Source organism: Athene noctua, chromosome 13 (assembly GCF_965140245.1).
Source record: "Athene noctua chromosome 13, bAthNoc1.hap1.1, whole genome shotgun sequence".
NCBI classification, from domain to species: Eukaryota; Metazoa; Chordata; class Aves; order Strigiformes; family Strigidae; genus Athene; species Athene noctua.
In genome coordinates, this window is record NC_134049.1 from 1,349,662 (window position 1) to 1,374,241 (window position 24,580).

The window sequence follows — 24,580 nt, forward strand, 5'->3', positions numbered from 1 at the left end:
TCTCCGGAATATTGCTTTAGGAGCTTTCTGTCTACATCTATCTTAAATATAATTCTCTGGTGTTACGATTTTTGGAAAGTCAGAAGTTTAATGCAGCTTTTCTGCAACCTGTTCTAGACTTAACCAAAGACAGCCTTTTCTGTTTCTGGCTACTTCACTAAGTTGTGGTGTAACGTTGCAGTTCCCTCGGACGTTTGAGCTTATCAGGAACAACGAATCCGTGCGGGTGTTCTGCGTGTTGTCTTAACAGGGAGCTAAACTCAGCATGGCTGGGCTTCGGTGCTTTGTGCTAGGACGGGCAGATCACGTGCCCTCTGCGATGTTTTCAAAAGAAAACCAATGCAATACGAAAACTTACAAACAGATCTCAAAATGCTTATGGACAACGCCATGCCTGCAAAGCAGGTGTGTTACTCGAGAGGACAGTGACCGAGTTCTCAGTGTTTTGGGTCTGGTTCCCTACAGAAGTCAGAGGTGGTGGCAGAGCCGGGCCTGGCAGTCTGCCTGCAGCACGCGGGCTGCATCCATCGTCCTCTTTTCCGAGGAGACCGAGTTCTGAACCCTGAAGTCGTGGGGCTGTTCGTAATTTCCATTCATAAATTAGAGGAAAGAAATAATCTGATGGACTTGCTTGTTCATTCATCAGGGCTGCAGAGGCAGCCTCGCAGTGAAGGAGCCAGCGGTGGAGTGGAGGTGGCTGAGGGAGTGATGCTCCTCTGCCCTGCACTTGGGGTTCGCACAGCGCTGGCAGTGGAGTGGCCTGGCCTGGCTGCTGGGAAGCTCTGCAGGCCTGATGGATGCCCCAGCCCCGGAGCCAGTAAAGTCACCTTGGGTGGGAGCAGGCAGTCCTGCAGGGCAGGCTCTTCTGAGATGCTCTTTTGACACCGTTAAGCTACCACCTAGGAGTGAGTGCAGTTGTGTTCAAATCCAGCTTTGTAGGTGCAAACTGAAATAGATGCATGCAGGTATGAGCTTATATGACTTAATTAAATTTTGTGCAGCTTTAATTTTAAACAAGTGTAGTTTACAGGTTTAGACAAGTTCTTGAGTCTGCAAGTAAAGTAAAGTTCACCTGGGTTGCAGGCTAGGGGAACTCAAACTTTCCAAACTAAATCCTTGAAAACTGGAGTAGCGTGTGTCTAACTTTTCTGAACATCCTAGGTTAGGGATTAAAACCATTTTAAAAGATTCCATTAGGATTATTTTTTTTACCCCCAGAAACAGAGGGTGGAAGACTGATGGGTTATACTGCTTTAGTATTCGGTGAACTGACCTTTGAGGTAGGCAAGAGGCTGCTGGCTACTTGCAGCTTTTTATTTGCAGAGACCGACCGTTTCTGTGCCTGGAGCGGGTCAGAGCTCGTAGCCCAGGGCACTCAGAAGGATGGAGGCCTGAAAGAACCTGTCGCAGCTGAACAAAAAGGAAGAATTTTTTGAGATGGAGGTTGTATGGCTGTTGCCATCAGGCAGCAGTGCTGTGTCAGTCCTGCATACAGTCAGCTTTTAAATTTTCACTTCTACAAAAAAGTCAAGAACAGGAGTAGGGTTATGGGATGGATGTGCCAGTGAGCAGCGTGGCACAGGTCAGGGAGAGATGTTGCCTTTCTTGTGGCGGTGAAGCCATGCCCAACTAGCATGGAAGAAGTGACCCTTTTAGTAGGCAGACACTTGGAGAGTGCATCACTCAGCACAGGGAAACCTAAGAGATTGCATGGATTGCATTCCCTGGGAGTTACCAGGGTCAGCACTCGGCTAGAGGTTCCTCAAGTGGAAAAAAGGGCGTGGAGGAGCTGGGTGGTGGACAGTCGTGGGAGCGAGGAGGAGGAGGAATTCAGATGTGCAGACGGTAATAGAATATTGCAGGCAGCATCGGGAGAAGGGGGCTAGATAAAAGTTGGGTTTGTTTGCAGAAAGACAGTCCGATGCCTATGGGTGAGCTGTTCAGTGTGTGTGGCGGAGATGGATGTCAGTGGCATGGAGGGGGACAAAGCCTGTGCTGGGAAAGCCCTGCGGGTTAAGCTGAAGCTCCTCAGTGCAGCCTCTCTAAAGGGCTTAACCAGCCTCGCTGCAGCCCTTGAAACATTGCTCTGCTTCCTAGGGTGTATCTGGCCCCGCACAGCATGGTGTGAACGCTGGGGCTCTTTTCCTGCCTGACAACGGGACACCTGCAGGTTTTGGAGAGGGGACGGCTGCCTGGGGTGTCTGAGTACTGGCTTGTCTCGGTGGCACTGGAGCAGTGTGTGGGGCTCAGCGCTGGGCTTGGCTGTGCAGGAGGGTCTGGTCCGCTCTGCAGGCTGGTGCTTGCTCAGAGTAAAGCCACAGAGGATAGGACAAGGTTATGGCACTGCGAACCAGATGATACCTCCCTGGGTACCAAATTAATAGGGTAATGAAGAGGTACAACCACTAGCAAACCTGTTTGTTAACAGAAAGTAACAAGGATGGCTGTGCGTCATGGAAAGGTTGAAGGGAATAATAAAAATAAAGAAGAAGCAACACACATTTTATCAGCAGGCTTAATTCTGGCATCCAGGCACCTGTGCCAGTGCTGGGAAATGTGTGTGGTAGGAAAGCATTGCTGTGGAGCTCCTAACACTGGTAGCTTTTACGCTGGATTCAGCGTAATACAGCTGAATAGTCATACAGGCCTATACAGATTTGTACATTTATGGGTGTGTATTAAATGTAAGCAGAGTGTGGGCCCATTCCTGTTTTCTCGTATGAGTGTTGTTTCGCAGTGCTGGGAGCCCTCTGTAGCCCCCCTTTCCCAAGGGCAAGGCAGCGGAGGACCAGGTCTGTGCCTTGTGGGCTGAGATGCACAGTGAGGTGCTGCCTTCCTCCTCCTTGTCGTCTTGGCTCTGCAGACATGGAAGTGAAACAATTTTGAGCACACGTGTTTTGTTGGTGTGCTTTCTTTTTTTTTTCCTGTGGTTTTTTTTTGAAGTGCTGCTGAGGAGTGTCACCCCTTCAGCTTCACTAGGCACCCTTTCTTAGAACCACGTGGAACAAAGCCTTGAGGAAATTCTCCTCACGTTTTATAACATCTCCAGACCCCTTAGAAATAGTAGCCTTTAGAAGTAATGTTGTGATTAGGCTTCTGCTGACCGTGGCTGAAGATACCACAGCAGATCTTCCGGCTTTCTATAGACTGAATTCAGAAGCAACCGAAGATTGATTTGCTTTTGCATAATTGGTTTTAAAACCAGAAGTTTTTGTTGTGAAATACGTGAGCCGTTGCAGTGGATGCTTTGCTGTTTAGCCACAAACCTGCCTATCTGGTGACTGTCTCCATTCTTTCTGCTTTTAGTGGGACACACTTTAGATTAAGTTCCTACTTCAGCAGTCTTTTTTTCATGTCACTTTGAGATCACCCTGTGCTTTTTTTGTTTTTAGCCTTTCTAGGCAATTGATCCTTGCAGACCGATCTTACAACACCACCCTGCAGTGCCCCATGTAGATGGTTAGTAATAAATACAGGATGCAGCTTCTCTGAAGTCATTATCTTCCCACGTAATGTGTGGAGGGCATCGCATTCTTGGAATAGAGAGTCCTGGCTGAATATAACAATATGCACTGATTTTAATTCAGAGCGGTGCTGAAAGAACCAGGGTGAGAGCTGTGTCAAAGCATTTTCTTTGTCTCTTCTGAGAGTTCATTAAAGTAACTTGTGGCAAAATAGTCTATTTAAATACACGTGAAAAAAACCCCAGATCTGAAATGACTGTCTTGTTGCTGGAATAGAGCACCTGGCAGCGTATGGTTGTTGCAAGTTGTTCTCGGTTATTTTAAGAATTGTAAAACAGGCCTTTAATGCTGAATACAGCTAATTTTCTTCAGAGAGCTAAAAGAGATGTTTATAGACCTAAATTTCAGACGTAGGTATTCTGATGTCTGCCGGCTAATTATTTCTTGGCAGGTCATTACAGTGGGCTACATTTGAGACTTGGGCGTTTCATTAGCAGCCTTATCTTCCTTCTTTGTTCAGCTCTTTGTATAGTTGGCATTATTTACTACTCATAAAATCATCATAGTGTCAGAAATGGTGAAGGGATTAATTTTTTTATCCTATATGAAATATTTTAATTGCATTTATTTTAGTAACAAGTCTTGAAGTCGTGTGCTTGACCCTTTTTACCTGCACTAACTTAAAATGTCATGGCAGGCTGAACTACTGTTTCCAGCACTGATGCAACATTGCTCCGTGTGCCTGGTGGAAAACTGCTCTGGGTTATTCTCCTCAGCGAGCGGAAGGAGGTAGATGAGGTTGCAGGGAAGGTGAAATGGTTGCAGCTCACCCTTGTTGCACTCCTACTGGCTTGCTGTGCTTTTTGCTTCCTTATTTTTCTGAGAAGAGTGGTTTGACTTGGATTGAGGAGGAGTCTGCCTTCAAGCTGAAAGAGCCAATATTTACAAATTGGTGAATACTTGCTTTGTTTACTTTGAGGCCTGAGAGTTGGATACTTTTCTGCATGTCCAGTGGACACAATTCTGTGGTGAGTTTTAAGCTTTAGGGAAATAATACTTCATGTGCTTCCAAGATGCAGTTACGGACCCTGTAGCTTTTATCTGGAGAAGAATATATCAGCATTTGGGTACTGGAAGATTTAATTTGTCTTCTATTAAATATTTTGCTTCTGTTTGCTTGTGTTTGCGCTAGGTTCAAGTGCCTTGTCTCCGAGGCACGGCACTTGAGTTATCCCCCGGGGAGAGGTGCAGGCAGGGAGAGAGCCCCTAGGTGGCATCAGAAGCCACCTGATTTTTGGCTCCTGCATGCCAGAGGGCTCGGGGTGGCATGGGAGCGAGTCCCGGGCCCTGGGCTGCCAGGGCAGCCTGCGCCTGCCTGGGCTGTGCTTTCCCCTGTCACCTCTGCTAGCGACAGCTCTTCCTCCATTAGCTGAGCAGTATATATAGTTGTCATTTCGCTAATTCAAACATGTTTCAACCTTTTGCAGCTCTGCTTTCTAAATATTTAATTGAAATGCTTTTACAGCCATTTTACTTCTTTATCAATGTGAGCCAAGCCAGACAATGTAACATGGCATATGTTAAGATGTTAATTGAGTAGCAGCACACATAGGCGGCTGTTTCATAATTTTCTCCTTAGATGATCCTTGGCTCCAGTTTAACATTTCTTTGTGCTTCTGAATGGAAGGTTATATAAAGATATATTTAGAGCTGTTAGTCTAAGAAAGAGAAGCATTAATTCAGTAAGATTAGGGATTAAGGGCTGAATCCTGCAGGCACCGCTGGGACACAGTGCTTGTGGTGGTAAGGGTGTGATAATAGTACCTTCCTGATAGTACCACTTACTGTAATAGGGTTGGTAATCCTTTCATTGAGTGGTTCCTCACAGCATGCAGGGTAAATAGATTTTTTTTTTTTTTTTAAATGTCACCTGCTGTCATCAAAGTTGTGGAACAGATAGTGAAATTTCCCAAAAGGATGTGTGGTCAGTTTAATAATGACTCTATTTTAATATGGCTTTCAGAAAGATGATTGCCAGAACTGTCACTGTTGGTATTAAGCAGTGGAGTCTAACTTGCTTTCCTTGGGAGCTAACTGGGTTTTTGCAAGAGGCAAAAAGACAGCAGGATGCTGCACAAGAAAAATTGCTCCTGGGTGCTATCAACACCCAAATACCTCCTGTGCCTGGGAGACGCAGGCCTGGCTGCTCACGTGGTATTGCCCCCTATAGAAGCAGCCTCTCCAGCCAACCCATAGACCCTGTTGTCACAAACAACCTTTGGAGATTGTATGGGGGGTTGATTGATAGAGTGGGAAATGAAGGCTTTTCAGACCTGAGTAATTTTTAAAAGGCCATGTGGCCAAAATAATTCTTCCTTGGCAGACAGCTCTAACTGCTGTCCTGGGTATCCTTCTCATACAGAAGGCTTGTTTTCAGATACCTGAGTGTAAATCCTGGGGCTGCAGTGTGTTGCCATACAGCGTTAGGGTCGTACGCGGGGGCTACGAGTGAGCAGTTTCCTGTGGCCCTGAACAGCTCCTGCTCCTCTGCCAGAGCTGTGCTGAGTTGGTGCTGGCCTTGTGCTGAACTCTCGAGAGAAAAAACTTAGGGTTTATTTTGGTTTGGTTTTGGTTTTTTCCCCTTCTCCAAAGAAAGCTTATTTTAGAACTTTATAAACCTTCTCTCTCTCTCAGTTGGTTGTCTGAGAGGGTAGGTGGTTTACCATCTGAGATAGTAGCTAGTTAGCAGTGCTAATGATAAGTAGCTATACACCGGGGTTTTTTCTTTCCAGTTGCAACTTTTCTTGCTGTCCTGTATATCCTGAAATAATGTAGCATAATGCACCAGTACTGGGAAGCGGGAGCCCTGCGGGGGGAGCCCTTGCTGTTGGGTCAGGAGTTGTGTCCTGTCTTCCTGATGTACGGCACAGCTATTAGCAGCGATGGAAAGTGGTTCCTTTTCATAAATTGCATTACGGTTTGGCAGAAATAATGTTTTCCCTAGGCTGTCCAAAATGTACGAAATGCAGCTACAGAGGCTGTTTTCGGGAGGGTGTTCCAGTTTCTGCAAATATTTGCAGTCTTGGGCTGAAGGGGATACAGAGTATCTGTGGCAGCTTCACTGATGGTTTGAAGGTTACCATTTAAAAACTGCTCTGGGCTTGGCCCCCTAGTCAAACCTTTATGACATTTTGCACAATGAATTGTGGCTCCGCTTGTCCCTTGAATTCTGCTGACCCGGACTTGTTGCTGTTACTGATACCTTCCTCCATTTGAGGATTGAGTCTGCTGCTAGTGCCTGACTGGTGAGAGCTGCATCCCGTGTGACTTTTGGGGCTGGCAGGCCCCTTGCCGGAGCAGAACCGCAGTGTCCTGGGGATGCGGCCCCTTCGTCGGCATCCTCCCGTGCCCAGCGTGTCCCAGGGCAGGAGGGTGCTGCAGCGGGTGGGTTTGCTGCTCCCCGGGCTTTGTTGTGCTCTGGCTTTCACAGGGGGCTGCAGTTGGAAAGCTGCTAAGGGTTAGCTTCAGTGGCTGCGCAGGCCATGAGAAGGCTTAGAGTTAGCTGGGCAGTTGGAGGGCTTTCTCTTACCCCTCCCAGCCACCTTCCTCCTTCTGGTCTCACAGGCATAAGGCTTCTCATATCCCTTGGGGTTATATGGCTCCTGCTGTTTGCAGCATTAAGGAAATGCTCAGTGTGCTCACAGCAGCTGAATTCTACCACCTCTTACAATGTGACAATCCCATATTGTTCAGCGTAGTTCAGCTACCTGTTCCTGACAGTGAAGTACTGCTTGCTTAGAGGAAGTTTGGCAGCGTCTGGTTTTATGCTACTTTGAAAAAAATTACATCTCCTTGCCTTCTCCCCTTGCTTTTTTCTCTTCATCTCTCCCTCAGTGCAGAGTAAACCCAGCTGCACACCTGGGGAAAGAACACACTCCTCATTCTGCCCGTGCCAAGTTGGGGCTGTTAAAATGGGGCTGTTTATGTATTTCTACTCAAAATAGGTCAGTGAAAGCAGACATGCATACTTTGGCATAAGATGGAAGAGCAGTTTGAGGAAATGCTTTAGTCTGATTTCCCCCCTCCCTGTCCTCCCCAATATGCTTTCAGGTTTGTCAACGTGGCTTCAGCATTTAGGAGCTTCAATTGCTGCAGCCCTCGAAAGTTACCTTCAAGGTTCTCTCAGAGGTCTTGGGCCTAAAGGTTAAGTCAGAAGCTGGGACTGTTAAGATGGGCTGGAGGCTTTCCAGCGAGGCTGTCTGCGGCAGACCCAGAGCAGCAACTCATGTTCCTTGGGAGGACAGAGGGCACTGGGGGTCTCCATGAAACGCAGGGAGCCACCTGCCAGGCTTCACTAAACCACAGGTGAAGAGACGGCCTTTTCTCTGTCGTGTTACTGATGACTAGGGGCTGGGTTCTTGTTTTTTGTGTGGCTGATGGTAGCTCTTCCGATGTGAGCAGGCTGATCCAGACTGGTGGTGTTTGGGGCAGAGTTGTCGCTTTGGAGGAGCCTTGCTGTAAGAGGACTGCGCCTCTCTTGAGTCACTCAGTGTGCCTTAATTTTCAAACAGTCTGCATGGTGGTATTCAGTGAGCAGAAGTTTCATCGTTGGTTGTGGTAGTGTCACTGTTTTGTTTTGTTTTGGTTTTTTTTCTGAAGTTTTGAGATACAGTTTTGTGCTCCCAGGTTGTTGTGGTGGGTCAGTGTCTCAGTGTCCTGGTGCAAGCTGGTAGATCCAAGCAGCTGTAACAGCAGCCACCTTTGTTAGCACTGGTAAGAGACAGCTACCACCAGAATCAGAAAAGGCACCTTCTTGTACTGGATGGAACTGCTTGGAGTAGCCTGAATTAAGTTTCAGATCAAGTAAGTGAACTAGTTGAACTTCAGGCAGACAGTCAGCATGAAGAGCCACAAAAGAGAGTAATGTCAGCTGGGCTTCTAGGTGGGGGGTGAGTCACAGCAAGCCCCCAGGAGCAGCAGTGCTGGCTCCTGCCTTACAGTATGGTTTCTAAGTTGAGTTTTCCAATGGGCTCAGGTCCCTGATAGATTCGAGTGGTTATTTTCATTAGGGAGAACATCTATCACTCCCACGGGTCTCCTGCAGCTCTTTTGAGATGTGTAGCAAAGCATGTGGGGAGCAGCTTGCAGAAGTTCGAAACGGCTCTGTGTAAGGCCTGATTCAGCCTTGCTGTTGGGATTGCTGGTTGCAGTTACTGTAATTGCAGTAATAACTGGGTAAGGGATGTATTTGACAGGGACAGAAGCAGACTTACTTATTTGTAAATGAAATTTCAGCTTTCAAAACACATCTGTCTTGTTAGTGAGGGAAGTGGGGTGAAATAAACAGGTGGCAAATACATTGTGACTGGGATGGTTGTTCTTTGCCGCTTGTCCTTTTATCTCCTGATTGGCTGGAGATGTGTCCTGCAGTGTCACCAGATGGAGCGTTTCTGGGCAGAGCTCAGGACCGTGAGAAGGTCACTGTCCCAGCACCTTCCCAGTCAAAGGGCTGGTTCCTCAGGGTTGGCGTTGCTTAACTTTGACATGGATCAACTCCACTGGAAGGTCAATAGGAAGCATTTATATCACTAGGTGCTGGCTTTACAGAATCGGGCCCTGACAACCTGTGCTCTGGTTAGGAGCCTCAGTTTACCACTCTGGAATTTTAGTGACATCCTCCCAGTATACTGTGGAGCAGGAGATGGAAAACACGCTTATCCCTGCTGAAGACCTTTGCCCTTTAAAATGTCACATCTCCTTGCGGATTGGAGAACATGAGCTTGACTATCCTTTCTGTGCCACCAGCTGACAGAAAGGAAACACAGAGAAACTGTCTTTGCTGGCCTCATTATAGCTCTTCTGCTGCAGCTTCTCGACACTGTTGATTGGTATTCCAGGAGCAGAGGTCACAACTGGAAGAGTCTGAACTAAATTTGTGAGTTTACATTTACTGACTCAGACCGATATTTGGAGATAGAAGGACAGCTCTAGGGATCTCCTGCCCGGCTGCCTCCTGGCAGCTTGCCTCTTTCTCTTTGCAAGAAGAAAATATTAATGCAAACGGGCATGCTTATGTGCAGCTTGGCAAGACCTAGGAGGATGGGAAACCATGCTGACTGGAGCATGTCCTCCTGAAAAGCCTCGTGCACAATGTCGTCTGCAAGTCTATGGAGTAGAGCCTGTATCTGGGCTAAGTTTGTTCTGCCTGTACCCTGCATCACCTTATCCTCCATGCTCCTTCTCTGCATTTTCGTGTGAAGCCACAGAAAAGGTTTAGGTACAAAAATGGGCACTTACACCTGAGCCCTGTTGCCTGCTGCCACGGGCACTGCTTTGTAGGAGAGGCTGTAGATCTGCAGCAGCACAGGGAGTGTCTGCTGGTGTATCTACTTCACTGAACTTGTCGTATATTCTTACATGATGAAATTTTTTATTGTATTCTGTCACTATAGCATATGCAATTCGTGTATGGGAAGGGGCATTCGTATTAGCAGTTCCTACAGAACAGATTTTTAGACTGATTTCAAAATAAGGTATTGTAACTAGGGGGACAACCAGGCTCCGACCTCTTGGAGCACCTGATGCACCAGCAGATGCTGGTTCAGTAGCTTGGTTCCTGTTGCCACCAGGCACTAGAGCTGTTTGTCTTGCTTGTTTCTTACTTACAATTTTAATATATCTATCAGACACCTTACTTGGTCTTTCTATGTACAGGTAGCACCTGTACAAAAGTAAAATAAGTCAGATGTTTCGCTGTGTTAACAGGAGAGTGCATTATGTTTTATTCTACTAGGAAAAGAATTGCTCCCTGAATTCCAAACCCCGTTGTTTAGTGCTTGTTCAGTACATGACCAGCAGCAAAGACTATTGTTTTTTGCATGTTAAAGCTCCTGCCCCTCCTCAGGTCAATGATAAAATACCTTCAGCTAATGCAGTCAGACTGAGCATGTGAAATGCAGCAGCCTTAAACACAAAAGCTGCTTATGGGTGTGTTTATATGAAGTATAATAAGTTCCATACCGTTTGCACCCCTTGGCACACGTACTGAGGTCATTTATAGCATACTTTAATTCAGTCCCCACCCAGTGTCATCTTAATAAGCCAACAGGAAAGTAGTGAGACTAACGAGGAAAACTCCTAAGTTGCCAGTGGGATACCAATTGTCTGCTTTGTAGAAGCCCTTTGGAAAGCTATAAATAAATGTCTTGAAGTGGTGGGATTTACTGAAGTGTGGGGAGAGGGGAGTGTTAATTGTGTTTACAGACGAACAAGTAAAATGCATCTGAATTGTGGAAGAATTTACAATAACAGTAGTGACATCCATTCTGCCTGCTTTGCAACTTGGGATAATAGGTCCCAGTTGCAGTGATATTTCATTTTTTAAAAATACAGTTCTTATAAAAGAGCAGAACAGCAAGAATTCTAACAAATGGTTAAGCTTGAGGTGAGTTTCTGCAAAAAAAAAATAATCCAGACTTCCATAGACTGGCAGGATATTTAACAGCAGGAGATTAAGCCTGTAGTACAGTGATAGAAATTCTAATATGTAATATTTTTGTTGTTGCTGTTTAGATTAATTCAAGATTTTTATTCTCTTTCTTCCCTCGCATCTAGCAAAACTGTACAATCTAAAGTGGACTGCATTTTGGTAAGTACAACTCCCAGAATGCTTTTTAATATTTAATAAACTTCAAGACCAAAATAGATGGCTCTGGAGACTTGACAGCTATTATGAAACCTTTCCTTAGAAGTGCTTTAAGGTACTACCACTAAATGTGATCAAAATTAGTTCCTGTTGCCAAAAAAAATGTATAATGTGGATTTGGTGTTTGTTTCTGTGGCAGTACTGACTTCTCATGGCCAGCAGCAAGTGGCCACGATTGCCACTTGTACAACTGTCAGTATAGATACGCACAGAAAGATGACTTACTGCTTCTGTAAGCGTGATCGATTAAATGCAGGAGTCTGTATTGCACGGATCAGAGTATGCAAGAAGCTAACTGTACCTTCAAGTTCTCTGGCTCTTTAGGCTGTTAACAACAATGATGATTGTTTTGTTGTTTCCTTGAAATAGTTACTTCATGGCCAGTACTACATTTTAAGGAAGGAACTAGATTGAACTGCATGTTTGCACAAAACCTGGCAAACTAATGTCCTGGCCTGTGAAATTCTTGTAGGTGTCAGAATTATCAGAGTTTTGGTTTGTTCGTTTGTTGTTGGTTTGTTTTTGTTTTTTTAAATCTTGTTAACCTCGGATTGTTGTATACTGTCTCAGGTACTTTCCCAGAAGTGTGCAACACTATAGGTCCCGTTAGCTCTGGTGTACTACTTAGGACAGAGAGATAAATAATTTTTTGAAGAAGTAAAGCCTTTGAAATGCATAAATATCATCTTCCTTTGTGCATTAAAATTACAGGATCTAGAAAGTGATATGACAAAGAGATTATTTCTGGGAAGCAAATATGGAGCACTAACTCAGAGGTTTAATTTGTTTGTTTTAATAGTGAGCAAATTGTAAGTTTCTTTAAATCAGAGTCTGAATTCATAAATCTGAAGACTGGAAGGGACTGCTTATTCTGACTTTCTACCTTTGTCATTTTATCCAGAAGTACCAGTGGGTAAGATCAAAAGATGACATAGACAGCCCTCTGGATATGAGCAAATAGAATTTGTTCAGCTGTATGGCTGAGCTAAATAAGAATACTCCTTAAAGTATCTTTATCGAAGACTAATTCAGGTGACACTGAATTCTCTTTCCTTAAAATGTTGTCTTACTTTAAACCTCTTACTATAGTAAATTAAGCTGTATTGTTATATTAAACTTTGGACCCAGTTTTGCCTGTGCTTAAAAATTCCTGGATGCATCCAACTGAAATAATAATGCAAAATGTGTTTTTTGTCCACTTTATTCCTCATTGACATTTGTGGACACAAAGCACGTGTCTGAAGATGTTAAATTTTTTGTCTGTGAGTCATCTTCAGTGGCAAAAGGGCAAATTGCAGAATTGCACTCTTTTTAACACGAGGCTTTTCTGTGGTGAGGGATGGGAAGCGGGGTAGGTGCTCCAAAGTAGCGTCAGAGAGGGAGGAAGTGGATAGGAGGTAACCAGTCATCAGCTACTTGGAAATCCATTTTAAAGAAATGAACTGTTCTTGCATTAAATTCTGCAGATTTGTGGATCTAGGATACTGAGGTGGGGATTTTTAGTTTGTTCGAGTCCATTCATTTGTGTAGGTCTCATCCCTTGGGTGGACAAGCTGCTTTCCTGAACAGTGGTCGTGGACACAGAGCAGCCTGCGGAGCCGGACTGGGAGCAGGGCAGCGGTGTGGGATGGGCTGGGTTTCTGTTCCAGGTGCCTCCTTGTCTGTCCTGCTGTTCAGAGGAGTCCTGTCAACAGTGGGAAGGCCCCTCTAGGTCAGCAAAGGTACATCTGATGCTGTTCAGGTAGTTTCAGAAAGAAAAATCCAAGGTCAGAGTAGTTTCAGGAAACAAAAATTAAGCTGAATTCTGGAAAAATGGTGTCTGCATTTTTACATGCTTTTGGAAAGCTGTGAGTTGCAAGACAGAACCTACAAGTATGTCGAACTAAATGGCCGTGACTGTATACCTCTGAATAACTCGTTTGGAGCTTCCTTGCAGCCCTGACCAGTTTTGTCCTGCAGAAGGGAGATGAGAGGCTTGGCTCTTTGGTGGAGCGTGTATGGGTTTGTCAGCACAGCCCTGTGACTGGGGTACCACCTGCCTGCAGAGTCCGACTCCAACTTAGGGGCAGGTCACAACATTTCCTTTAAGTGCCTGTTCTTGCAGGTTTGGTTGGGACAGAACCCTTTCCAGGGCCTTCGAATCAGTCTGGTGAAGCATAAAGGGACAACGTCTGTCCCTTGTCTCCCTCCTCACTGTAAGGAGGAGATTTGGGACTAGCTGTCAGCTCTGTTGGGAGGTGCCAGTGATACCTTAAAGCATTTAAACGTGATCAGTTTGCTAGCAATCTTAAAAAACAGCAGGAGAGAAAAGTCAGACTATGGTTGTTGCCATTAGTGTTTGGCAGCAGCGTCGCAGGTGCATCGCACACAGAGTGCCTCGTTCATCACGGGATAGCAGGGGAGAGAGGAGTAGGAAGAAGCAGCAGAGGTGATGGCAGCAGTCTTTGTTGTGGAGCCAGCAGCAGACTGCAGAGAACGGCGAGTATCAGGGCACGGGGACTGCACTTGCTCACAGAGGAGACCCAAGTTCTCTGCCCTTTGTTTGTTACCCCGCACCGCTCTCGTTCCGACAGGCTGTCGGTTTCTGGAAGACAGTAGGAAAATCATTGTGTGCTGTGCAATCCAAAAAAGATAATTAGCAAGAATTGTGGTGCAAACAGCCATTAAAAATTCATTATAACATCTTTTTAACTGTAGTAAACACGTCTAGCAGTAGATTCTCTTATGACTTCGCTTGTTATATTTGTTGCCACATACTAAGTGAACTCTTGAACCCGATTTTTAAAATGGTTTGCTCTGTAGAATCGCTCAGCAAGAACGTTTCCTTGGCTCTCTGAAAGGAGGCCGGCGCTGGTGAGCGCGTGCTGGGTCAGTGGCCGAGGAAACGGAAGGTGCTGGTGGCTGGAGCAGGTGCAGGAGCTGCACACGCGCGTGGTCTGGCTGCGGGGAAGGTGGCAGCTCCGCGCTTCTCTCCCTGGCCCTACGGGAGCTCCGGGGAGCTTTGGCGGCTGTGCTTGGGACACTGTCAGTACGAAGCTGCCGTGTGCTTTAGGGCTTGTTTGGAATATTTAGCACCTGAAATATGTTTCTGCTTCTGTTCATTCAGATAAAGCATGTGAAATACATTTATTGGCAGCTTTTTAGGATAGTAGGTTCTGTTTCAAGTCCTAGCTGTTTTCTGTCTTGATCATATTTCCAATGAACCACCCGACCTTGAGCAAATTACTTAACCTTTGCTTCTTGTTTCTCTATTCACAAAGTGGGGAGATGATTGCTTGACTACGTTGCTATTCTTAGTCTGGTTGTTAAATAATAGATGTTTGTTCTGCTGAAGTATGACAAGTTTTAGAACCAGTCTGCCAGTAGGTGCAAGTTACATTGCCATTGGCATACCCTTTTTTTCCTTTGATTATAGTTATCTATAAATACTCAAAATGTGGAAAGAAATACAGAGATCAGTCCACGTCCCCTAAAAGAGTAGTCTTGCAAAAATTTGCGGCAGTGCCCCTGGCCTTCAGCAGAACTCAAGGACAGAAATAACCTGTAATTCTGTCTTCATTGTGGAAATATGAAATAGTTCAGATTTGAATGCTGTTTTTCACTGTGTTTGTTACAGAAGTTGGAACTCTGTTAATTGTTCCTTAGTATTTTCTTCCTCTATTTTATTTGAAGTTTGGCCTGACAAAATACTGTTTTCTTAAAAACAATCCAAAAAAAGCACGTTCCCTGGAGTTTTCCCACAGTAATCCCTTTCGACAACTTTAGTATGAAACGTCACTAAGGTTTATGACCTGACAGTAGATCAGCAGTCAGAGAAACCCAGATAGAGAGAACCAATCCACCAAGGTCATGAAACCTTAAACGATACTCTGTGATTCTGGGGACCCGCGTTCAGATCTCAAGGTTCTCTGCTTCAAGAAGGAACATGAATAAACTCATGTTTCCCGTAGCACGGATTAAGTCCTTAACCACAGCCTGTGGTGAACTGATCCTTGTCTTTTTGTGCTACGAAAAGTTTCAGTGTCTAGTTAGTGTCTGTCAGAATGGAACCAGATGTCAAAACCTGCTATTTAAAAAAAAAAAACCACCCAAAACCCAAACCAAACCACACACATTTTGGCCACCCTGGTTTATTTCACAGCTGTTTATTTGCTCAATCAGAATGCTTGTTAGAATGAGAAAGTTGCATCTGTTCCTAGGAGATCCTTGTTCCGTGTCTGTCTTAGGCAGCATAAGGACATACTCATCTGGAGCAGGTCTGTGTGGCCGCTGATAACACAGATATAAATGGATCTCCGGTTTAATTTGTTTGGTACATACTTGGTGCATTTCTTTATATCTATATTTGGTAACTGTCAAAACAAAAATATCAAGAGATTTCTGCTCCTTTATGTGTTACTGCAAGTCCTTGCTTAGCTGTGAGGTTTCTAATTCTTTGTCCTTAGTTTTTCTGTCTCAGAATACAAGATCACTCAGATATTTTGCGTTCTTGATATATTTTTGGCTAAATTGAAGTCAAGTTGTGAAAATAACTGAACGCTGCTTGCTCCCCATCTTCACTGCATCTTCCTTTATTTAATGTGGCTCCAATTACAGGAGATAAATATAACGTGTGAAGACCAAGAGTAAGAGAGGTGGTGCTTTGTGATAGCTTTGCACCTCAGTCCTGCAAGCACTTGAGCATGCTTATGCATTTTTCTAATGCAGCTTCAAGAAATATGGTTTATAAATAGCTTTGGAGAATTAGACAGTCTTTATCTGATTTGATAGAACCAGTCAATCAAGGTCAGGAAACTTGAAGCAAAATTTTTACTTAGATCCGTTTAAGTAGTGGAAAAGGATTCCCCAGACATTTTACCTTCTGTATGGGTTTTAAAACTACTGTAGCATAAGTCTTGATGGGCTGCACAAAGGGGAATTTGTCCAAGATGATGTCAGCATTGCAGTCTTCCTCTTGATGCTGTGACTTTCTTCCACTCTATTGACCTATTTTTTCCACACCATTAACCTATTTGGAGGGTGGTGGTGGAGAAAATTTATGGTATATTTTGTGTTCTTGTTTCTTTTTATTCATTTCCATATGTATCCAGCTTAGCACAAAGGAAAACTCAGGATGAATTAATCTTTTTCTTCTTGGTCAGTAGTCAGTAGGCCAGCTGAAGTGTTCTTCCTCTTTCCCAAATTTTCTTCTGATTGCAGTAAGGAATTTGAAAGTTCATTTGAAAGTGATACTCTGAGCAGTTGCAGTAACAGTTACTGCGGAATTCACCAGACCTTTAGCACTGAACTAGTGGATGTCAGCTGAGGTTGAAGAAGAGATTGTACTTACCAAGGTTGTAAACCTTTATAAAGTTTTGAGTTTTAGAAATTATAGATAAAACAGTCTATGTTTGGTTTAGTTTAAAAATGTAAGTACGTTGCTTCCTGAATCTGCTTGCACTGACTCTCATGCTCCATCTCCTCGCTGCTGCTTCTTCAGTTTTAAGATTATTTTCTCTAAATAGATTCAGCCTCATCTAACAAGCTTAGGTTTATCTAATTACCACCCAGGTAGGATTACCTCTGTGAACTGCCTGTGACTCCTGGCTGGGTGTTAACTGGTTTCAGGGAGGTCCTGTCTGCCCAGGGCTTCCCTGCAGCCATCTCTGGAAGCTGGAGGAGTTGAGGAAAAAGTGCTGTCTGGGGCCAGGTGTGGAGAGGAATGGGTTTGAGTGAAAACACAGAGAACGGCACTGTCCAGCTGCTTCTGCTGAGGATGTGAGGGAAGCCATAATCTTCAGCTGCCTCAGGTCTAGGGTTGCAGTTTTGCTGATGAGAGTGTCACTGGATCGCTTGCATCCTTTGGAAAAAGCTCTGCTTACATAATCCCAGTCAAATTTTTTTCTCTGCACATATATTGTTGGGGTTTTTTTGCTGTTTGTTGTTGTTTCGGTTTGGTGGATGGGGCCTGTGTAGCAGAGCCCCTGTGGCTCAGGCAGGGCCCCTCCGCCCAGCCCCTTCCCTCTGCCAGGACACAGCAGAAGCTGCTTCACCTGCAGCGGGCACTGAGAGTACTTGAGTGGTTTTAGCTGAAAGGTTTAATGTTCCTTCTAAAACCTTGCCCGTTTTGTGTTGCACTCTGGCACGTTAGATTGGGAAGTGTGAGTTTGTCTTCCACCTCAGTGTCAGAGTCACCGGGGGTGTTTTTGTTTTGCCTGGGATGCATTTGCCACATGGGTTAGTGTTTGCCATGCGGGGTGTCCTCACCCCGACCCGTCCTTTGGGTACTGCTTTGGCATTTGCCATTTAAACAAAAAGCAATTAAGTTCCTCGAAGAAAAGGAGGACTAATAAAAAAGTGCAGATTTTCTTACAATTAATTTTCTATCTTTTCAGAAATAAATGATCAATTTTCTGTAAATTCTCTTTGCAGAGTGTTTCAATAATGGCTTTGTTCAAGGAAAACCCACCAGTCCAAATGGTGTAATGTATGCAGGAAAGAAAGAACAGAGAATTTGACAAAATGCACCCATTAAGAAGTGTTTCTCTGGATATTTGGTGGTCTGAGCACCGCTGCTGTGTAAGCTGCCACGCAGAAATCGGTGTCAGCAAATTTTAGGCGTTTGTCAGAGTAAAAAAACCCCAAATGTTGTGGTTTGCTGCAGTTTATAAAAGCAACAAATCCCGAGTGTTACCTGGCTGCTGCTGGCGGTGTTTCTTTTGGCTCTGCGAGTCTGTCACACCGCTGGGGGCCCAGGCGTGGGGAGCAGGCTTGCGGGGGGGCTGGCAGCCCCGTGCTCTCCCCGGACAGCCCGGCCCGGCGGCCCTGGGGTCAGGGAGCGGGGCGGGGGAGCGCCCTCCCTCCACTACTGCTCTTAGATTTGCCAGCTGAGTGAGGTGGGTCCGCACAAGTCTCGGGTGGGTGGGGAGCCGGGTTTGAAGTGAAGTCTAGGTGTTTAGTTTCCCCGGGCTCTGCTCTGCTCATTGCTGAAGCAAACAGCCAGGGATCCCTCCCTGCCTCTTGGTCCTGCTCTCTGCATTCTGTTCCTTCTGGGAGAGGTGACACTGGCAGTGAGACTCCAGTGAAGGGAAAGAGAATGAACTGTGGTCCAGAAGCTGTACTCAGACTTAGAAAGGGATCCAGTGAGTCTGACTCGGTACTGATGCTGCCCCACCCCCTGCCTTGCTTCTGCAGCATCTTCCCGACGGAGAACCCGCTTGCTCCTTGCTGCATGCATGGCTTTGCTCGCACTGCTGCTGAGCAGGCCTGAGCACACTGACACAACTGATTTGCCCAGTATTTCTAAGGCCATGTAGCTGGTTTCAGGTGACCAAAAGCTAGTTTGTATGAAGCAATCACTGTTTGCATACCCAGGTAAAACTCCCCTCAGCTGGTATCCTCTGGAGGAGGAGGGAGTCCGGCAGCCTTGAGATTCATGTTCACTGAATGGCTTGTCTTCAGTATCTGTTAAATAACTGTGACCTCCAAAGGAAACAAAAAAGTACATATGTATATAGATGGATTTTAAAAGAATGTCTTCATTGGAGTCTGTGACACTTAACTATTAATCTATAGTAGATCACAGGATTAGATATGACCTCCTGTGTTGTGTTACAGCACAGCTGGGTTTTGATGCTGCATTTTCAGAGGTGCTTCATGTGTACTCTGAAAAGATAAAGTTTTCATGTTACATGTCTGGTTACAGAAGTGATCTGTTACTGACATTTTTCCAGATTCTGCTTCCATTGCATGTGAATTTTGTAATGGTGACAAGTGCTTTCTAGTGTCTGATGGTGTGCAAATAAAAAAAAGAATCAAGCTTCAAGTCCCAGAGTGCTCATAGTCACATTCTTTCACATAAGTATATATTTTCTCAGTTAAAATTACATTATTTAGGAATAGACTGTTGGGTAATAGTTTTTAGCTGTCAAGCTCAACTCTTACTGTTTGCTTTTTCTCCCTCTGCCTCCCCCCACCCTTTTTTTTTTTTTTTTTTTTTAACCAAAACACCTTTGTTATCTAGCAAGAAGTTGAGAAGTTTACAGACCTAGAGAAACTCTACCTCTACCTTCAGCTGCCTTCGGGTCCCAACAATGGAGACAAAAGGTAAGTGTGTCAGTGTGTAAATGTGAGCAGCTAGTACTGAAAACTTAACCTTGCTTCCTGTGGCACTTGGCTGCTGAGGAGCCATTCACGTGATGTGTTTGGTAGCAGAAGCAGCCTTTATTAAACATTAAGGAGTCTTCTATTCCTGAAGATCGGGTTTTTGGTGTTTGTTTTGTTTTTTTTTTTTTAAACTTTGGAATCTTTAGTGCATGAATAGCTTGTAAATATAAACCTAAAATGCAAGAGTCATCAGAGAAAGTGTTTCGCAGCCTAAGTGTAATCGTTCCTTCACTTTTTATGTAGGAAGTGACAATATAAAAACACAAATGTGATGGTGGGGGAAAGAAGGAACTAATGGTATTTCTGGTAACGTTTGTTTGACTGAAGGAAGGTCTAGAAAACCAACCTGCAGATCACAACGTCACAGAATTACTACATGATCCCAGTAGGGTGGTTATGGGCAGGCAGGTGCCATCGGGAACACTCTGAGCATCTGCTGGGGAAGTCGGGTGTCTCCAAAGGGCAACTGGCAAAGCGAGTGGGCAAAAGCTTAGAGGTGGTCAGTAAGGAACGACAAATTTCAGAGAGGAAGTGGGTGAACTCTGACCCATCGCTGTCTACTCACAGCTACGTGTCAAGAGCTGTAGTGTGGAGTTGCTTTGTTAAATTGTGGATGGAAGAGGGAGATAACTGCTGCCCACACCTCAAGGAGTAGCCATGTGTGTGAGGTGCTGGCCCTCGTTGTCTCTCCACCTGTGTGGGCAGACAGTTACTAAGTCTTGTAACTGAGGAGGAGCTGTGGAGCGAAATCTTCACTGGTGCTGCTTCTTCCCTCCTAGCGATCAGCTCTCCATGTCGTCCAGCCGTGCCCAGCAGATGCACGCCTTCTCCTGGATACGGAACACCTTGGAAGAGCACCCTGAGACGTCCCTTCCCAAGCAGGAGGTTTATGATGAATACAAGTGAGTGCTCACAAGCTGGATCCATACTCAGGGCTTTAGTGAGCAGAGAGAGTTCTGTGATACTGGCTCTACAGGTACTCCACTGATGTACAAGTGCATGTGGCAGAACGAGGCCCTGTACACTAATGTCCCTGAGAAACACAGTGAGTACAGTGAGGGGAACTGTGTTCGTTATTTCTGCCATGGAAAATAAGACTGTGAAAGACATAGGCTGAAGGAAAGGTACAGGTATTTTTTTAACAAGTAAATACCTGGATGAATATTGTTTTTGTTGTGGACAGAGTGGCACAGGTGAAAAGCACCAGTTTACTGTCTTACAGTCCCTTTTGGCCCACTGTATGTACACGTGTAGGTGACTCCCTTAACGAGGATGAGGAGTTCAGTTGCTCCCCCTGGAAGTGCAGCTGTCTTGCCCCTACAATCTAGCCCATTACACCTTTCTTTCCAGAATAACGCATAAATATTGGACCTTCCTGCAGTAAACCTGATTTCTGCAGAGACACAAAGTGTCTGAATATGTATGAGAACAGTAACCACGGGCACCGTGAGGGTGTGTTGTGGTGTCGGGAGCTACCGTGTGAGGAGCGAGCGATTAGAGGGAGGGGAGAGGGGAGAGGGAGCTGTCTGACGGAAGCTGGAATTCATTTACAGAACGTTCCCCGTGGAGGGGGTGGAAATAATCATCCTCAGCCCAGTTGCCTGAAGATGAATAACAGATTTATGATCTAGTATGAATATTTCCATAATCTGAACGATTACAGTAATTTGCAACGAGCTGAATCCCTTCCCCCCCTGAGCGCCTACAGGATTCAGCCCGTAGTAGCTGCTGCTGCAGGATTGCCTTCTGGGAATACCTCCTTTTAATTAACTCTCCGGTCAAGTTTTTTACTCTGACTGAGCTGAAACATGATGGCATTCTCTTGCCTGGGGTTGATAAACACGCACACACCTATTTCTGAAATCTGGCCGTGGCCTGGAGCGTGACGCAGGCGGGACGCGCAGCCAATGACACGGACGCGCCGCAGCGGCCAATCCCCGCGCAGCAGCCGCTCGCGCAGACACGGCAACAGCGGCAGCTGCTGTGCAGGAGAGAGATGGGAGCGTTATTCTTAAATATATTTCTTATTAAATAATTTATGGCCTGCTTCAGCAACAAATCTGCTTGGCTTCCATGCTGTGCCAAGCTGCAGATGCCCGGAAAAATCATCATCTACAGATTGTGGAGTGTGAAATTTGGATGGCTTTTGTATGTAGCTGCATCAAGTATTTGTGTATTGTATTTTTTTTTTTTTCCCCTAACAAAATAAGGGTGGTAAGCAAATATTCAGGAAAATATCAAATGTTTGGAATCTGTTCTCCTTTGAAAGCATCTGCTCTGTTTTTTAAAACATTCAGTTTCTTTGGATATTTTCATGAGTTATTCTTGCACACCAAAGGAAAAGTAGTCTTGGAGTGGGAGGTGGGGAACAGGCATATAAATAGATAAGAGAGTTAGTTTTGATAAGTCATTTTTCTTTACCTAAGGGTGTTAAGACCTCTCAAAACTCACTTCTGTCATATTAACAAGTTAGCATTTCTCTCCTCTGTGCAAAGATAGAGGTTACGTGAGCTCACAGTGAGCAAGCTTGTGCACTCCGCATGTATAAATCAAAGTTACCAGGCTTCAGAAGTGCTGCATCATACCAGCATCTCCATTCCTGCTGTAAATTTTGGTCAAAATAAATCTTGCAAAACTACTTGGACTTCTGCATCACCTTTCATGTTTTTTTATTTCTATGAAGAGGGAAAGACAGAAGCTTACACCCCACACAAGTCCACTGCTGGCAAGTGTTGATGGTGTTTCCGTGTTCCAGTAGCCTCTTCTTGCTGAGCTTATTCAACACAGTGATTAACTCTTCTTTCTGTTTTCTTACTCTTCTATTTAATTTGTGAATTCACATCTCTAACTGGATAAAAGTGAATGGATTCATCTCCCTTTTGAAAGGAAGAAAATGAATGAAAAATGCATCATAATATAAGGCAGTAGCACTTGGGAAGGTTGAGAGCTTGCAGCTGAATTTCAGAAAGGAGGTAGATGAGAGCTAGTTCACCTCTCTTGTTGGTGTTGTGATGCCACTTGCACTGACAGAATACGTTGGGCTGTAAGAAGCTGTGTTCTGTTGGGAACACACGGTTCTTCTGCCAGCTTCCTCTGGGAGTTATGGGCAAATACAGTCTGGAAAATCCGGGAACTCATGCAGCGCTGCCTACCGTGCTATCTACCCTGCAGAGAGTGGATGCTCCTTCCGTCGAATCTTTTCAGTGTTTTCCTGTAAGTCAGTTTTACTTGGGTATCTTCTCCCTACTGGTAAACACCCTCTTGGAGTCAGCCAGGTGTAGATGACCTGAGTTTAGAGAATTAGGGTTTCTGTAAATGCAATCCTGCAGTGCTTACACAGACAAAATCCCCATTTGCCCGCAAAATAGTTTGTTGAGCCTCCAGTAAACACTTGGGGCCTCTTATCTCGCTTCTGTTGCAGTGATGCAGGGAAGAGAAGTCATTCATATTTAAGTTTGGTGCCCTGAAGATTCACTTGATATGCTTAATATGGATTAGGAGATCTTTGAGTCATCCCATATCTCTTCCCTTTAGCCTGTAAATCATTAATCTGTGCTTTACTGCCTGCCGGGCCACTCGGTGCCGCCTGACGCATGGTTGATGTGCACTAAGTGTTAAGAATGTTAACTGACAAATCAGAAGAATATTCAGAAGCTAGCACAGGAGAGGGTGGTAGGTGTATGAGTACCATGTCTGTTAAATAAGACACAAGATACATACTCATGTTGTTTCATAGCACTTAACCAATGTTTTTATATAAAACTCCCTGACAGGAAAAGGATGGGACCTATCGTGTTGTAAAGTCCAGCTCTCTCTCATAAGCAACCACCTATATATTCCTTTTAAAAGCCAACCAAACTCTATCTAGTTGTTTTTCACCTCTGCTGCTGCTGCTCTTGGGAGTGTGACCTGCAATTTCATTTCTCTCATGGTTTTCAGACATCTGGTTTCCATCCTACCCGATTTTTAGGACTCATTTCTGTGCTGGCATTGCTCATCAGCTTAATGAGAGCCTCCCTCTCCCTATGTTTCCTTAACCCATTTTAAGAGACCAGTTGTTTTGCTGGATTGGATAAGCCAAGATCTTGGTTTTGTTTCATGCAATAGGTCCTTTATCATTTGCTGTTCATCAGGATTTTTCTGCCCAGGAAGAAAACAGCCCAGTAAACTGGGCTGCATAGCCTGGCTGTCTTCACTGGCTTTTGGTTAATATTTTTTTGTGGTTTAATTCAGGTGCACTCCCAAGTATTTTTATGTCTTGAGTATCTTTAATTCTTAACAACAACAACAAAAAGGCCTTTTCTTCTTATCACGTAGGGGAGCTCTGTACAAAGGAACGTAAGCAACCGCATGTCCATTGTCATTTCTGTCTCTGTGCAGACCTTCCCTCCCCTGTTTTTTTTCCACCCACCCTTCAAATAAGCAAAACAGCTCCTGGGCTCAGAGATGTGCCAAGAGTGCAAGTAGCAGAGAGAAGAGCTCCAGGGAAGAGACTCCTGGTATGTGTTGTCAAGTCAATGAGAGACCACAGATGGACATGGCGGGTTCTCAGCCGAGCCAGGAGGAGGAGGGGCCGTATGGGATGATCTGTCTGAAAACTGAAATTACATGATAATAGCTCAGAAATCACAAGCTTGCAGGAGCTGCCAGTGTGGGTACGAGGGGACCATGTAACTGTGTTTTGCTGCTAGCAAGTAATTGTCTTGAAACAGATGTGCTAGACTTGAGGAATTTTTTTTTTTCCTTTTTTATTTATTTTCTCCTAGGGAGGGAATAATTTTAACTTTAAAGTTGATTGGTAAGTCCCTAATCCTGTTTTGCTGTTGTTTGGTTTTTTTTGTTTCACTGATGTTGATTTTCAGTCAAAGATACTACTGACTGTGGCAGAGAATTTCAGAGCGCCCTCCTTTGCATGCTGTTTGAGACTTAAAGGCCTGTAATCAGCATCAGCAAGTGACAATGACCCACCTTCTAGGAATTTTCAGAGTCCAGTTAAAATCCATTGGAGCCTGGCAAGATGCAAGGGGAAAAAAACGCACAGAGAGATCTCTATTACATGTAAATTGGTGTCTGATTCCTAAGAGAGTGCAGCAAGGCAGAAGTGTTCCGTTGTATTAACTTCAAACGGACACGTCCAGAATCCAGATTTTGTGACAGATGCATTGAAATGAAGCATGTTTGTGTGTAAATTGGATAAAAACCTTGATGTCCCTCCCGTACAGAAACCAGACTAATGGCTGCTGTACACCAGGCTGTGGGCAGCATC

General features: G+C 44.8%; 1 protein-coding gene across 1 annotated transcript in view; it reads left to right on the plus strand.

Moving 5' to 3' along the window:
• RFX7 (regulatory factor X7) overlaps positions 1-24,580 on the plus strand; it is a 51,968-nt gene that overhangs the window by 11,227 nt on the left and 16,161 nt on the right. Inside the window, exons 2-4 of the mRNA XM_074916764.1 lie at positions 11,079-11,112; positions 19,172-19,254; positions 20,094-20,216. Of these exons, the coding sequence (XP_074772865.1) occupies positions 11,079-11,112; positions 19,172-19,254; positions 20,094-20,216 (240 nt within the window). The remainder of the gene's footprint in view (positions 1-11,078; positions 11,113-19,171; positions 19,255-20,093; positions 20,217-24,580) is intronic.